The following is a 16,245-nucleotide window of genomic DNA, read 5'->3' as shown; positions in this document are numbered from 1 at the left end:
CGGGGTCCACGTTAAACACGTTATAGAAAACAATAAAATCAAACTTAAAAAAAACAACTTATTTTACATACAAGCAAATAAATAATAATAATCAAAACAAGTACAGAAACATTTATATGCACGGACAGCACTTAGAACTTTTAGCATATCAGTATCCATCCATCCATCCATCCATTTTCTTCCGCTTATCCGGGGTCGGGTCGCGGGGGCAGCAGCCTAAGCAGAGAAGCCCAGACTTCAATCAATCAATCAATGTTTATTTATATAGCCCTAAATCACAAGTGTCTCAAAGGGCTGCACAAGCCACAACGACATCCTCGGTACAAAGCCCACATAAGGGCAAGGAAAAACTCACCCCAGTGGAACGCCGATGTGAATGACTATGAGAAACCTTGGAGAGGACCGCCCCCCCCCCCCCCCCCTTCCCTCTCCCCAGCCCAGGGGTCGGCAACCCGCGGCTCTAGATGCGGCTCTTTAGCGCCGCCCTAGTGGCTCTCTGGAGCTTTTTCAAAAATGTATGAAAAATGGAAAAAGTTGAGGGGAAAAAAATCTATTTTTTGTTTTAATATGGTTTCTGTAGGAGGACAAACATGACACAAACCTCCCTAATTGTTACAAAGAACACTGTTTATATTAAACATGCTTCACTGATTCGAGTATTTGGCGAGCGCCGTTTTGTCCTACTAATTTTGGCAGTCCTTGAACTCACCTTAGTTTGCATATATATCTTTCTGCGACTTTCTAGGACGTGTTTTATGCATACTTGCCAACCCTCCCGAATTTTCCGGGAGACTCCCGAAATTCAGCGCCTCTCCCGAAAACCTCCCGGGACAAATATTCTCCTGAAAATCTCCCGATTTTCAGCCGGAGCTGGAGGCCACGCCCCCTCCAGTTCCATGCGGACCTGAGTGAGGACAGCCTTTTTTCGGGAGGACAACAGGGTGACAAGAACTAAATCATCCAGACTAGAGAGAAATTGTATTATTATGTTTATGTTACCTAAAAATAAATATATTTATTAATTAAAAAAAAAACAGAAATACATTTTTACTATATTTTGCTAAAAACATCAAAATTAATTGTATTTTTATTTGTGTTTTTTTCTGACTCCTTATTACATCCAGCCATAGAATTATACATTCAAATAAACATATTTGAAATAATTAATTTTAAATTATCAAATTATCACCTAAAATCTTGCCTAGGGCGCCAGATTGGTTAGGGCCGGGCCTGCTCCGCGGTTGTGCCCGCAAACTCTAAAGCGGTAGTAAAATGGATGGATGGGATGAATGAAGGTTGCAAAGGTAAAAATCATTTTCTATTTTTTTTTTTCATACAGTGTAAATACAAATAACACATCTTTAAAAAAAACACATGAATATTGTGCAGGATGAAAGGACAGAGGCCTGCCATAGTGAATAATAACATCAAACTATACAGGTAAAAGCCAGTAAATTAGAATATTTTGAAAAACTTGATTTATTTCAGTAATTGCATTCAAAAGGTGTAACTTGTACATTATATTTATTCATTGCACACAGACTGATGCATTCAAATGTTTATTTCATTTAATTTTGATGATTTGAAGTGGCAACAAATTAAAATCCAAAATTCCGTGTGTCACAAAATTAGAATATTACTTAAGGCTAATACAAAAAAGGGATTTTTAGAAATGTTGGCCAACTGAAAAGTATGAAAATGAAAAATATGAGCATGTACAATACTCAATACTTGCTTGGAGCTCCTTTTGCCTCAATTACTGCGTTAATGCGGCGTGGCATGGAGTCGATGAGTTTCTGGCACTGCTCAGGTGTTATGAGAGCCCAGGTTGCTCTGATAGTGGCCTTCAACTCTTCTGCGTTTTTGGGTCTGGCATTCTGCATCTTCCTTTTCACAATACCCCACAGATTTTTTATGGGGCTAAGGTCAGGGGAGTTGGCGGGCCAATTTAGAACAGAAATACCATGGTCCGTAAACCAGGCACGGGTAGATTTTGCGCTGTGTGCAGGCGCCAAGTCCTGTTGGAACTTGAAATCTCCATCTCCATAGAGCAGGTCAGCAGCAGGAAGCATGAAGTGCTCTAAAACTTGCTGGTAGACGGCTGCGTTGACCCTGGATCTCAGGAAACAGAGTGGACCGACACCAGCAGATGACATGGCACCCCAAACCATCACCCAACCATGCAAATTTTGCATTTCCTTTGGAAATCGAGGTCCCAGAGTCTGGAGGAAGACAGGAGAGGCACAGGATCCACGTTGCCTGAAGTCTAGTGTAAAGTTTCCACCATCAGTGATGGTTTGGGGTGCCATGTCATCTGCTGGTGTCGGTCCACTCTGTTTCCTGAGATCCAGGGTCAACGCAGCCGTCTACCAGCAAGTTTTAGAGCACTTCATGCTTCCTGCTGCTGACCTGCTCTATGGAGATGGAGATTTCAAGTTCCAACAGGACTTGGCGCCTGCACACAGCGCAAAATCTACCCGTGCCTGGTTTACGGACCATGGTATTTCTGTTCTAAATTGGCCCGCCAACTCCCCTGACCTTAGCCCCATAGAAAATCTGTGGGGTATTGTGAAAAGGAAGATGCAGAATGCCAGACCCAAAAACGCAGAAGAGTTGAAGGCCACTATCAGAGCAACCTGGGCTCTCATAACACCTGAGCAGTGCCAGAAACTCATCGACTCCATGCCACGCCGCATTAACGCAGTAATTGAGGCAAAAGGAGCTCCAACCAAATATTGAGTATTGTACATGCTCATATTTTTCATTTTCATACTTTTCAGTTGGCCAACATTTCTAAAAATCCCTTTTTTGTATTAGCCTTAAGTAATATTCTAATTTTGTGACACACGGAATTTTGGATTTTCATTTGTTGCCACTTCAAATCATCAAAATTGAATGAAATAAACATTTGAATGCATCAGTCTGTGTGCAATGAATAAATATAATGTACAAGTTACACCTTTTGAATGCAATGACTGAAATAAATCAAGTTTTTCAAAATATTCTAATTTACTGGCTTTTACCTGTATAACCCGCATCTTTCCAGCAGGGCGTGAAAGTGGTTCTTCATACACGGGCGCCATCTGGCGGTGATACTAAGAACGACAACGACATGAATTAAACAAGAACCAAGCAATTTTATTCAATATTTAATATTTCGATACTGACAATATGGTGTTATTTACGAGAATACTAACAAAAACTCGAGTTGATTCTAATATTTATCTCCACAATTTGTGATGATGAATGTGGGCGGGAACATGAAGGATGGAAAGCGCGCTCCCGACACTTCAGGTGAATGAGAGTGGCAAAAAAGGACACGCTTTCGCCGGGCGTCGCATTTTAAAAGACACGCAATTAGAAGAAAATGACTTATATTTCCTCGTTTGGGGCGCAAGTTTTCATGACAGCATATCTACTCCTCCTGATGGGATGCGCAGCACAGAAAGTAAGTTAGTCCACAAGTTTTCTTCTCAACTTTCTCGCTCGTTGACTTTCACTGGCTGTGAAATCTCCACGTTTAATTTGCGCCTGGGCGAAAAATAACTCGATATTCAGGATTAAAAGTGTTTTGAAGGACGCAGAATTGAACACGTTACAATTCGGCGTGTTTGTGCCTGAAGTTAATCTGCTGTTTTTTGTTTTTTTTCCCGAGACTACACGACTATGTCAAGCCAAAATTGGGAAATGCTTGCAATACAAGGCAACAACTTAAAAGTCAACATTTCTCCACCATCAATTATTTTTATAAGATAACACCCACGCCGAATTTAGCAGAAGGCAACACTGCTTCTGAACACCCCTTAGTTTGGGGGGTTACAGTTAGCAACAGTTTGCATGTTAGTCGTGAAGTTTAATTGCAGTTGTTTTTCAATGAAGTCATGCATTGTACAAACCCCGTTTCCATATGAGTTGGGAAATGGTGTTATATAAACGGAATACAATGATTTGCAAATCATTTTGATTGATTGATTGATATATTTTTTATTTCAAATATGCATAAAAACAAGAGCAAACCTGATCCAATACAGTGCTATAGCCTTAACAGACATTATAACAAAATGAAAACAATCAATCAATCAATCTTTATTTATATAGCCCTAAATCACAAGTGTCTCAAAGGGCTGCACAAGCCACAACGACATCCTCGGTACAAAGCCCACATACGGGCAAGGAAAAACTCACCCCAGTGGGACGTCGATGTGAATGACTATGAGAAACCTTGGAGAGGACCGCATATGTGGGTAACCCCCCCCCCCCTCTAGGGGAGACCGAAAGCAATGGATGTCGAGTGGGTCTGACATAATATTGTGAGAGTCCAGTCCATAGTGGATCCAACATAATAGTAAGAGTCCAGTCCATAGTGGGGCCAGCAGGACACCATCCCGAGCGGGGACGGGTCAGCAGCGCAGAGATGTTCCCAGCCGATGCACAGGCGAGCGGTCCACCCCGGGTCCCGACTCTGGACAGCCAGCACTTCATCCATGGCCACCGGACCTGTGCCCCCCCCCCCCCTCAAGGAAAAGGGGAGCAGAGGAGAAAAGAAAAGAAACGGCAGATCAACTGGTCTAACAGGGGGGCTATTTAAAGGCTAGAGTATACAAATGAGTTTTAAGATGGGACTTAAATGCTTCTACTGAGGTAGCATCTCTAAACAAAACAATGGAAAAGAAAAAACAAAAACAAATGAGCATTGGACTTTATTTATTTATTTATTTTTTTACATATTTGAAAAGGAGTGAGAAGAAGTTTACACTTACTTAATCCCACCCCTTTTCTTTAAATCATAAATTACTCTGAGTTAGAAACTACCTGTTCACTCAATGTACAAACTTAATGAACTTGTATATACATAAATTATAGATATATACATACATATGCACACTACACACATACATAGCCACACCATTACCACTAGTGATCATGGAAATGGTATGATGCCACCACAGCAACACCACTGCCTCAATGGGCAGCCCGACACTCTTCTGTAACATAAACAAGCCAATATCAAAGCCCTTCTTCGTCTCTGTACCTCTGGAATAGCATGTACCTATACCGTATTTTCCGCACCATAAGGCGCCCTGGGTTATAAGCCGCGCCTTCAATGAACGGCATATTTCAAAACTTTGTCCACCTATAAGCCGCCCCGTGTTATAAGCCGCATCTAACTGCGCTAAAGGAATGTCAAAAAAACAGTCAAATAGGTCAGTCAAACTTTAATAATATATTAAAACCAGCGTGATGTGGGCGCGCATGGAGTCGTATATCAACATGGACGAAGCTGCGTGAAAAAAGCCACCCGGCCTCTTCGCGTAAACTTAAACTTACCTTAACCACTCGCTCATCTTTTCTTCATCCGTCCCTTCGAGTTAGCTTTTATGATGACGCCGGCTGGAAAGGTCTCTTTTGGCAAGGTCTTCCTTTTGAATATCACCATGGGTGGAAGTTTCTGGCCATTAGCATGGCAAGCTAGAACCACAGTGAAGGATGACTTCTCATTCCCTGTGGTGCGAATATTCACCGTACGTGCTCCCGTTGTATCCACAGTGCGGTTCACAGGAATATCAGTTGCTGTGAAATAGTAATCCGTGTGCGGATGGAGAGATTGCGTCTTTTCATGAACCGGATCCCTGTCGTTTAGTAGGAGCCATTTTGTGGTCTTTACAGATGTAAACACACAAAGGAAATGAAACGTACGGTAATATCCGCGCGCTTTTTCTTCTTCTACGCGGGCGGGTGGTTGCTTACAGTAGAAGAAGAAGCGCTTCCTGTTCTATGGGGGCGGGTGCTTACCTTGGCGGTTGCTTGCGTAGAAGAAGAAGCGCTTCCTGTTCTACCGGGAAAAAAGATGGCGGGTGTTTACCGTAGTTACGAGACCGAAACTTTATGAAAATGAATCTTAATATTTATCCATATATAAAGCGCACCGGGTTATAAGGCGCACTGTCAGCTTTTGAGAAAATTTGTGGTTTTTAGGTGCGCCTTATAGTGCGGAAAATACGGTACTTCTTTTTAAACTGGTTTATGTTTGGACATTGCTTTAACTCCACATTCAAACCATTCCATAATTTCACTCCACAAATTGAAATACAAAAACTTTTAATGGTCGTTCTATAACTAAGCATTTTGAAATTTAAATCCCCCCTTAAATTATAACCGCCCTCTCGTATGCTGAACAATTTTTGAATGCTTCCCGGGAGTTTATTTATTTTGGCTTTATACATTATTTGTGCAGTTTGATACAAAATAATATCATTACATTTTAATATTTTTGACTGTAAGAATAGTGAGTGAGTATGGTCCAGATATCCAACCTTGTTGATGATGCGTACAGCTCTTTTCTGAAGTGTAGTTATTGAATTTAATGAGCTTTTATAATTATTCCCCCAGACTTCCACACAGTATGGTAACCCTAATGAACAGTAAAGAATGTGGAGTGATTTGTGATCCAGAACCTGCTTTGCTTTATTTATTACTGAGATGCTTCTTGACAGCTTAGATTGTACATGTTTTATATGTGATTTCCAGTTAATTTGATCGTCAATTGTAACTCCAAGGAATTTTATTTCAAAAACCCTTTCAATATCCACCCCATCTATTTGTATCTGCACCCTTGTTTCACGTGTCCTCTTTCCAAACAGCATGAACTTAGTCTTAGTCAGGTTTAATGACAATTTATTGTAGTCAAACCAAGTTTTTAGTTTACTCATTTCTTCCATAATGACTTCTTGCAATTGATTTAAGTCATCCCCTGAACAAAAAATATCAGTGTCATCAGCAAATAACACTAATTTCAATAATGTAGACACTTTACATACAGGTAAAAGCCAGTAAATTAGAATATTTTGAAAAACTTGATTTATTTCAGTAATTGCATTCAAAAGGTGTAACTTGTACATTATATTTATTCATTGCACACAGACTGATGCATTCAAATGTTTATTTCATTTAATTTTGATGATTTGAAGTGGCAACAAATGAAAATCCAAAATTCCGTGTGTCACAAAATTAGAATATTACTTAAGGCTAATACAAAAAAGGGATTTTTAGAAATGTTGGCCAACTGAAAAGTATGAAAATGAAAAATATGAGCATGTACAATACTCAATACTTGGTTGGAGCTCCTTTTGCCTCAATTACTGCGTTAATGCGGCGTGGCATGGAGTCGATGAGTTTCTGGCACTGCTCAGGTGTTATGAGAGCCCAGGTTGCTCTGATAGTGGCCTTCAACTCTTCTGCGTTTTTGGGTCTGGCATTCTGCATCTTCCTTTTCACAATACCCCACAGATTTTCTATGGGGCTAAGGTCAGGGGAGTTGGCGGGCCAATTTAGAACAGAAATACCATGGTCCGTAAACCAGGCACGGGTAGATTTTGCGCTGTGTGCAGGCGCCAAGTCCTGTTGGAACTTGAAATCTCCATCTCCATAGAGCAGGTCAGCAGCAGGAAGCATGAAGTGCTCTAAAACTTGCTGGTAGACGGCTGCGTTGACCCTGGATCTCAGGAAACAGAGTGGACCGACACCAGCAGATGACATGGCACCCCAAACCATCACCCAACCATGCAAATTTTGCATTTCCTTTGGAAATCGAGGTCCCAGAGTCTGGAGGAAGACAGGAGAGGCACAGGATCCACGTTGCCTGAAGTCTAGTGTAAAGTTTCCACCATCAGTGATGGTTTGGGGTGCCATGTCATCTGCTGGTGTCGGTCCACTCTGTTTCCTGAGATCCAGGGTCAACGCAGCCGTCTACCAGCAAGTTTTAGAGCACTTCATGCTTCCTGCTGCTGACCTGCTCTATGGAGATGGAGATTTCAAGTTCCAACAGGACTTGGCGCCTGCACACAGCGCAAAATCTACCCGTGCCTGGTTTACGGACCATGGTATTTCTGTTCTAAATTGGCCCGCCAACTCCCCTGACCTTAGCCCCATAGAAAATCTGTGGGGTATTGTGAAAAGGAAGATGCAGAATGCCAGACCCAAAAACGCAGAAGAGTTGAAGGCCACTATCAGAGCAACCTGGGCTCTCATAACACCTGAGCAGTGCCAGAAACTCATCGACTCCATGCCACGCCGCATTAACGCAGTAATTGAGGCAAAAGGAGCTCCAACCAAGTATTGAGTATTGTACATGCTCATATTTTTCATTTTCATACTTTTCAGTTGGCCAACATTTCTAAAAATCCCTTTTTTGTATTAGCCTTAAGTAATATTCTAATTTTGTGACACACGGAATTTTGGATTTTCATTTGTTGCCACTTCAAATCATCAAAATTAAATGAAATAAACATTTGAATGCATCAGTCTGTGTGCAATGAATAAATATAATGTACAAGTTACACCTTTTGAATGCAATTACTGAAATAAATCAAGTTTTTCAAAATATTCTAATTTACTGGCTTTTACCTGTATCTAAATAATACATTCCACTTTTCTGCTGCTCCCTAATTTCCGTTCCGCATTTTCCAGCACACCTTCAACACATCCACAGGTCTGTGGATTCTCACGCAGTTGCTTTTAGCTGCTGGCATTACACGACAGGCTCTTCTCTCTCTTTCCTGTGTCTCCCTCTCACAGACAGCAAGCGCAGCTTCTTACACACGTCACATACTGTCACGCCATACGTCACATACGTATACGCCCTCTCGCAGCAAAGAGGTAGCACGCCTGTGCAATTGCGCACGGCAAATCTATGCCACGCACAAAATCAAATAAAAAATAATAAGCGCATAACAATTTTCGACACACGGACACGACAGAGAAAACAGTTTTCGTCATCATTGTTCAAATATTGTGACGTCTGTCGAGACGCTTATCTCCATTCGGTGCCACACGTCCACACCATCAAAATGCCGAGGCAAACATTTCCACATCAACACCGTATGAAAAAATTAGTGATTTTTTTTAGTTGTGATTTCCTTCTCTGCATGAAAGTTTAAAAGTAGCATATATTAATGCAGTATGAAGAAGAAGGTTTTAATGTAGACACATAGAATCATCATACTGCTGTGATTATATGCATCAAGTGTTCATTCAAGGCTAAGGCAAAATATGGAGATATATCAATCAATCAATCAATCAATCTTTATTTATATAGCCCTAAATCACAAGTGTCTCAAAGGGCTGCACAAGCCACAACGACATCCTCGGTACAAAGCCCACATACGGGCAAGGAAAAACTCACCCCAGTGGGACGTCGATGTGAATGACTATGAGAAACCTTGTATCGTGTATCGTGACATGGCCTTAAAATATCGCAATATTAAAAAAAGGCTATATCGCCCAGCCCTAGTTCAATGATGCCATTTCTGTTTGTCATGTATAATTTTGTCTATTTTGTGTTTATCCTTGAATAAACAGGTCAGTTTCTTGTTACCAACCATTGTGTATTATTCAAACTCCCCTAATTCAGCTGGCTAGTTGTTATCAAGAGTACTAAAACCCTTTTCAACATGATTCTGACAACTAAGTAGGCTAAATAACTTTAAACTTTAATACATGCTCGGATAGGCCAGTATCGGTCAGTATCGGTATCGGTCAGTATCGGTATCGGTCAGTATCGGTATCGGATCGGAAGTGCAAAAACAATATTGGTATCGGATCGGAAGTGCAAAAACCTGGATCGGGACATCCCTAGTTTGGGGTAGGGGTGTAACGGTACACAAAAATGTCGGTTCGGTAGGTACCTCGGTTTAGAGGTCACGGTTCGGTTCATTTTCGGTACAGTAAGAAAACAACAAAATATACATTTTTGGGTTATTTATTTACCAAATTTGCAAACTCTTCCACCAAAAATATTTTTCTTAGTGGAATATTTGATGTGAAGTAATGGGAACCTTAGATAGGTCAATAATTCATAATAACATTGATTTTGATTCAATATTATGTTTTGAGCAATGACAGTTTGAAAGAAAAAAAAAACAGCTTTGTTTTATTAGTCAACATTGCAATTTTTTCTAAATTACATTTAACCTTTAAGCTTTTTTATTTCACTTTTGTTATGTTTTTGTTTATTTTAATAATATTTTTAGAATGTGCCGTGGGCCTTTAAGACATTAGCTGTGGGCCGCAAATGGCCTCCGGGGCACACTTTTGACACCCCTGCTATAGATAATAAAAAATTAAATGTGATAAATCTATGGATAAAAAGCAGAGCCTGGCGACGCATGCGCGTTTACCATAACTCTCTCTCTCTCTCTGTCTCTGCCCCTCCCTCACCAATGCTGCTGTTTGTTTTGTTTTTAACCCCTTCTTAACCCTGAACGTACATTGAAAATACACGCAACCCTAACTCAAAATGCCGGACATTTGAGGCATTTAAGAAACTCCGCCCTGACAGCTCCGCAAAAGAGGACATGTCCGGTGAAAAGAGGACGTATGGTCAGTCTATTCTAGCCCGTTAGCTGCTAGCATGCCGTGTGTTGTGCCTCGGTGTGCATTGTTTACACAACTTACTTCATATGTCCATGTGGAAACTCGTTCGGTACACCTCCGAACCGAACCGAAACCTCCGTACCGAAACGGTTCAATACAAATACACGTACCGTTACAGCCCTAGTTTGGGGTCATTGTCCTGTTGGAACACCCAACTGCGCCCGAGACCCAACCTCCGGGCTGATGATTTTAGCTTGTCCTGAAGAATTTGGAGGTAATTCTCCTTTTTCATTGTCCCATTTAAAGCACCAGTTCCATTGGCAGCAAAACAGGCCCAGAGCATAATACTACCACCATCATGCTTGACGGTGGGAATGGTGTTCCTGGGATTAAAGGCCAAACATGTTGCTGGGTATTGTGGCCAAACAGCTCCATTTTTGTTTCATCTGACATCACACGGACAAAGATAAGACCTTCTGGAGGAAAGTTCTGTGGTCAGATGAAACAAAAATTTAGCAGTTTGTCCACAATACCCAGCAATATGTTTGGAGGAGAAAAGGTGAGGCCTTTAATCCCAGGAACACCATTCATACCGTCAAGCATGGTGGTGGTAGTATTATGCTCTGGGTCTGTTTTGCTGCCAATGGAACTGCTGCTTTACAGAGAGTAAATGGGACAATGAAAAAGGAGGATTACCTCCAAGCTAAAATCATCAGTCTCTAAAGCGGGGGTGTCAAACGTAAGGCCCGTGGGCCTGAATAGGTTTTATCCGGCCCGTGGGATAAGTTTGCACAGTATAAAAATGAGCCAACATTTTTTGAATGAAAGAAACTGCTGTTCTAAAAGTGTCCACTAGATGTCACAATAGCAATTCTTTGTACCGTATTTTTCGGGCTATAAGTGGCAGTTTTTTTCATAGTTTGGCCGGGGGTGCGACTTATACTCAGGAGCGACTTATGTGTGGAATTATTAACACATTAGCGTAAAATATCAAATAATATTATTGATCTCATTCACGTAAGAGACTAGACGTATAAGATTTCATGGGATTTAGTGACAGTGAGTTGTTTGAGGCTGGAGCTTTGTCTAACGCCACTCAGTTGCTTGGTTTATGAATATTTTAATAACAAATTGGCTTTTTTGCAGATATTCTGATATTGTCCAACTCTTAATTACCGATTCCGATATTAACCGATACCGATATATATACAGTGGTGGAATGAACACATTATTATGCCTCATTTTGTTGTGATGCCCCGCTGGATGCATTAAACAATGTAACAAGGTTTTTCCAAAATAAATCAACTCAAGTTATGGAAAAAAAAAAATGCCAACATGGCACTGCCATATTTATTATTGAAGTCACAAAGTGCATTATTTTTTCAACATGCCTCAAAACAGAAGCTTGGAATTTGGGACATGAGAGAGCAGGAGGAGGTTGAAGTGGGCGAGGTTGGGGAGCGGGGGGTGTATATTGTAGCGTCCCGGAAGAGTTAGTGCTGCAAGGGATTCTGGGTATTTGTTCTGTTGTGTTTATCAATCAATGTCAATCAATCAATCAATGTTTATTTATATAGCCCTAAATCACAAGTGTCTCAAAGGGCTGCACAAGCCACAACGACATCCTCGGTACAAAGCCCACATAAGGGCAAGGAAAAACTCACCCCAGTGGGACGTCGATGTGAATGACTATGAGAAACCTTGGAGAGGACCGCATATGTGGGTAACCCCCCCCCCCCCCCCCCCCCCCTCTAGGGGAGATCGAAAGCAATGGATGTCGAGTGGGTCTGACATAATATTGTGAGAGTCCAGTCCATAGTGGATCCAACATAATAGTAAGAGTCCAGTCCATAGTGGGGCCAGCAGGACACCATCCCGAGCGGAGACGGGTCAGCAGCGCAGAGATGTTCCCAGCTGATGCACAGGCGAGCGGTCCACCCCGGGTCCCGACTCTGGACAGCCAGCACTTCATCCATGGCCACCGGACCTGTGCCCCCCCACTCCACAAGGAAAAGGGGAGCAGAGGAGAGAAGAAAAGAAACGGCAGATCAACTGGTCTAACAGGGGGGCTATTTAAAGGCTAGAGTATACAAATGAGTTTTAAGATGGGACTTAAATGCTTCTACTGAGGTAGCATCTCTAATTGTTACCGGGAGGGCATTCCATAGTACTGGAGCCCCAATAGAAAACGCTCTATAGCCCGCAGACTTTTTTTGGGCTCTGGGAATCACTAATAAGCCGGAGTTCTTTGAACGCAGATTTCTTGCCGGGACATATGGTACAATGCAATCGACAAGATAGGACGGAGCTAGACCGTGTAGTATTTTATACGTAAGTAGTAAAACCTTAAAGTCACATCTTAAGTGCACAGGAAGCCAGTGCAGGTGAGCCAGTATAGTTTATGTTGTGTTACGGTGCGGATGTTCTCCCGAAATGTGTTTGTCATTCTTGTTTGGTGTGGGTTCACAGTGTGGTGCATATTTGTAACGGTGTTAAACTTGTTTATACGGCTACCCTCAGTGTGACCTGTATGGCTGTTGACCAAGTATGCTTGCATTCACTTTGTGTGTGTGTGAAAAGCCGTAGATATTATGTGATTGGGCCGGCACGCAAAGGCAGTGCCTTTAAGGTTTATCGGCGCTCTGTACTTCTCCCTACGTCCATGTACACTGAGGCGTTTTAAAAAGTCATTAATTTTACTTTTTGAAACCGATACCGATAATTTCCGATATTACATTTTAAAGCATTTATCGGCCGGTAATATCGGCAGTCCGATATTATCGGACATCCTTACAAATCAGAATCAGAATCAGCTTTATTGTCATTACGCAAGGTAACGAGATTGAGGCCATTCCATACAGTGCGATGTGTGCATGCTAGAAAAACAATGTGCAAATATATAGAAATATAACAAATGTAGAAGTGCAATGAATATGGTGTGAAATGAATATATACATGAAAAAACAAAACAAAAACAGGGTGGTTGGTGGAATGGGTTATTGCACCGAAGAGAAGGCAGTTATGAGGGACAATGGGGCAGTCCGTTCAGGATGGTTATGGCCCTGGGGAAGAAGCTGTTCTTTAGCCTGTTTGTTTTGGTAATGCACAGCACTCCTACTCTTGTTTTAGAATGTAAAAATATTTTTAAATTGTACCTCATCCAGTTGCCTCCTAGCTGGACGGTTGTGGTCTTGTGCAGCCCTTTGAGACACTTGTGATTAAGGGCTACATAAATAAACTTTGATTGATTGATTGATTGATTATATTTCAAGAGCTGTTTGTTTGTTGGTGTGAAGGATTTTCTGTTACAAAAACAAACAAAAAAACTTCAACGCATCCATGTTTACTGACAACTGAGAGTCAGCATACCAGAGCATAAGCCTTGACGGAGATCTCCAGTACTTCCATCTGTCAAGAGTCGTCCTTTCCGCTGATGGAGAACGGTGGCTCAGCAACACAATTCTGAGAACTGGATATCCACATTAATCGTGCAAAACAAACAAGTGTACCTTCAAGTGAGTTGTTTGAGGCTGGATCATTGTCTTACGTCACCCAGTTGCTTGGTTTATGAATATTTTAATAACAAATTGTAAGGGTGTAACGGTACGTGTATTTGTATTGAACCGTTTCGGTACGGGGGTTTCGGTTCGGTTCGGAGGTGTACCGAACGAGTTTCCACACGGACATATTAAGTAGTCGCCTCCGCTTCCTTCTGCCTCTGTCTCTGTCAGTCCTCTACACAGCACCCAGCATTGTCCCACCCACACAACCATCTGATTGGTTACACACAGAGCGGTAACAGCCAATCAGCAGTGCGTATTCAGAGCGCATGTAGTCAGTGCTTAGCGTTTAGCAGGTAAGCATCAGGCAGTGGACTCTCCCCAAATGATAATAAACACCTCCCAGTCAACTACTAGTAACATCACTATGAGATGTTCTAGTTCTTCTTCTTCTAGTTCTAGTTCTTCTTCTTCTAGAAATTTAAAAGGCAGCTCTGCTCGCTCGCAGTCCTGGCTTGAAGTGAAGGTTAATTCGCTTTTAGCATAACGTTAGCTCATTTTGCGGTGTGTGTGTGTGTTACGGACAGCAAAGCCCTGTCTGTCTGTTATTTCACTTTACCTTTTTCTGTGTTGATTGAGCTGTGTTGAAGCAGCAAAAAAATGTTAAATGAAGAGTTTCTGTCTCTGATAGTTGATATAATAATGTAAGTGCATCATTAAGCCTACATGAACTCCATGGTGTTCAAGGATGAATTAGTCTCTCCTATTGCTATTGTACCATTTTTTTCCAGCTATAGTTACATGAATCATTAGAAATGCAGCAGCCTAGTTTTGAATGGCAGGGTCCCTGCTATCACGTGTTGATAAAAATATAACATTTACATAATAAAAATCAACTACAGGCTTCCCAAATGCTGTAATAAATTAAGCACGATGAGTGGACTTGAAACTGTTTAATGTTGCACTTTTTATATGTAGAAGAAAAGTTTGGTCATTTTATTTAATCTGAGCAACAACTTGAGTTTAATGTTGATTAACGTGGGCAGAATTATTATAGTTAATGTTAAAAGGATAAAGCCATTGTTTACAAATTTGGTAAATAAATAACCAAAAAATTAATATTTTGTTGTTTTCTTACTGTACCGAAAATGAACCGAACCGTGACCTCTAAACCGAGGTACGTACCGAACCGACATTTTTGTGTACCGTTACACCCCTAACAAATTGGTAATGCATAGCACTCCCAACTCTTGTTTTAGAGTGTAAAAACATTTTTAAAATGTTCCTCATCCAGCTACCTACTCAGTGGCCTAGTGGTTAGAGTGTCCGCCCTGAGATCGGTAGGTTGTGGGTTCAAACCCCGGCCGAGTCATACCAAAGACTATAAAAATGGGACCCATTACCTCCCTGCTTGGCACTCAGTATCAAGGGTTGGAATTGGGGGTTAAATCACCAAAAATGATTCCCGGGCGCGGCCACCGCTGCTGCCCACTGCTCCCCTCACCTCCCAGGGGGTGATCAAGGGTGATGGGTTAAATGCAGAGAATAATTTCGCCACACCTAGTGTGTGTGTGACAATCATTGGTACTTTAACTTTAACTTTTTTACCTCCTAGCTCAGGGGTCGGCAACCTTTACCAGTCAAAGAGCCATTTTGACCAGTTTCACAAATTATAGACAACAATGGGAGCCGCAAAATTTTTTGAAATTTTAAATGAAGTAACACTGCATATAAAAAATTTATTTTGCTTAGTGCTATGTATAAACCAGGAGTCACAGACATGCTGCGCGCACCTTTGAATGGAATTTATAAGCTGGTGCGGCACGCGGGTTTTGAATGATTAGCGCTTGTCAGCGTCATGCGTGCCGTGATGGTACAGCATATAGCGCCCTCTACATCCAGCGTGCCTGATCAGCCACATGTTGTATGGGGCTTCCGCTTGCTCACGTAGTCGACAGCAAGGCATACTTGTTCAACAACCACACAGGTTACACTGACGGTGGCGGTATAAAAAAAAACTTTAACACTCTTACTAATAATGCGCCACACTGTGAACCCACACCAAACAAGAATGACAAACAAATTTCGGGAGAACATCTGCACCGTAACACAACATAAACACAACAGGACAAATACCCAGAATCCCATGCAGCCCTAACTCTTCCGGGACACTACAATATACACCCCTGCTGTCAAACCCCGCCCACCTCAAACGATGCACAGAGGGGGGGAGTTTGCACTGGCTCCCTGTTCATTTTAGAATTGATTTTAAAACCTTGCTGTTTGTTTTTAAAGCTTTACATGGACTGGCACCTCAGTATATCTCGGACCTCATCCAAACTTCCAATCCTGCTCGCGCTCTGAGGTCCGAGAG

General features: G+C 41.7%; 1 protein-coding gene across 2 annotated transcripts in view; it reads left to right on the top strand.

The window, feature by feature from the left end:
- Positions 1-3,294: 3,294 nt before the first annotated feature.
- The window catches only part of LOC140679209 (uncharacterized), an 85,620-nt gene continuing 72,669 nt past the window's right edge, over positions 3,295-16,245 (top strand). For both annotated transcript variants that reach the window (XM_072914189.1, XM_072914188.1), the window contains exon 1: positions 3,295-3,448. In XM_072914189.1, the coding sequence (XP_072770290.1) occupies positions 3,368-3,448 (81 nt within the window). In that variant the 5' untranslated portion in view covers positions 3,295-3,367. The remainder of the gene's footprint in view (positions 3,449-16,245) is intronic.

The sequence above is a fragment of the Nerophis lumbriciformis genome, linkage group LG12, assembly GCF_033978685.3.
Source record: "Nerophis lumbriciformis linkage group LG12, RoL_Nlum_v2.1, whole genome shotgun sequence".
NCBI classification, from domain to species: domain Eukaryota; kingdom Metazoa; phylum Chordata; class Actinopteri; order Syngnathiformes; family Syngnathidae; genus Nerophis; species Nerophis lumbriciformis.
This window is presented reverse-complemented; position numbering and strand designations above follow the sequence as displayed.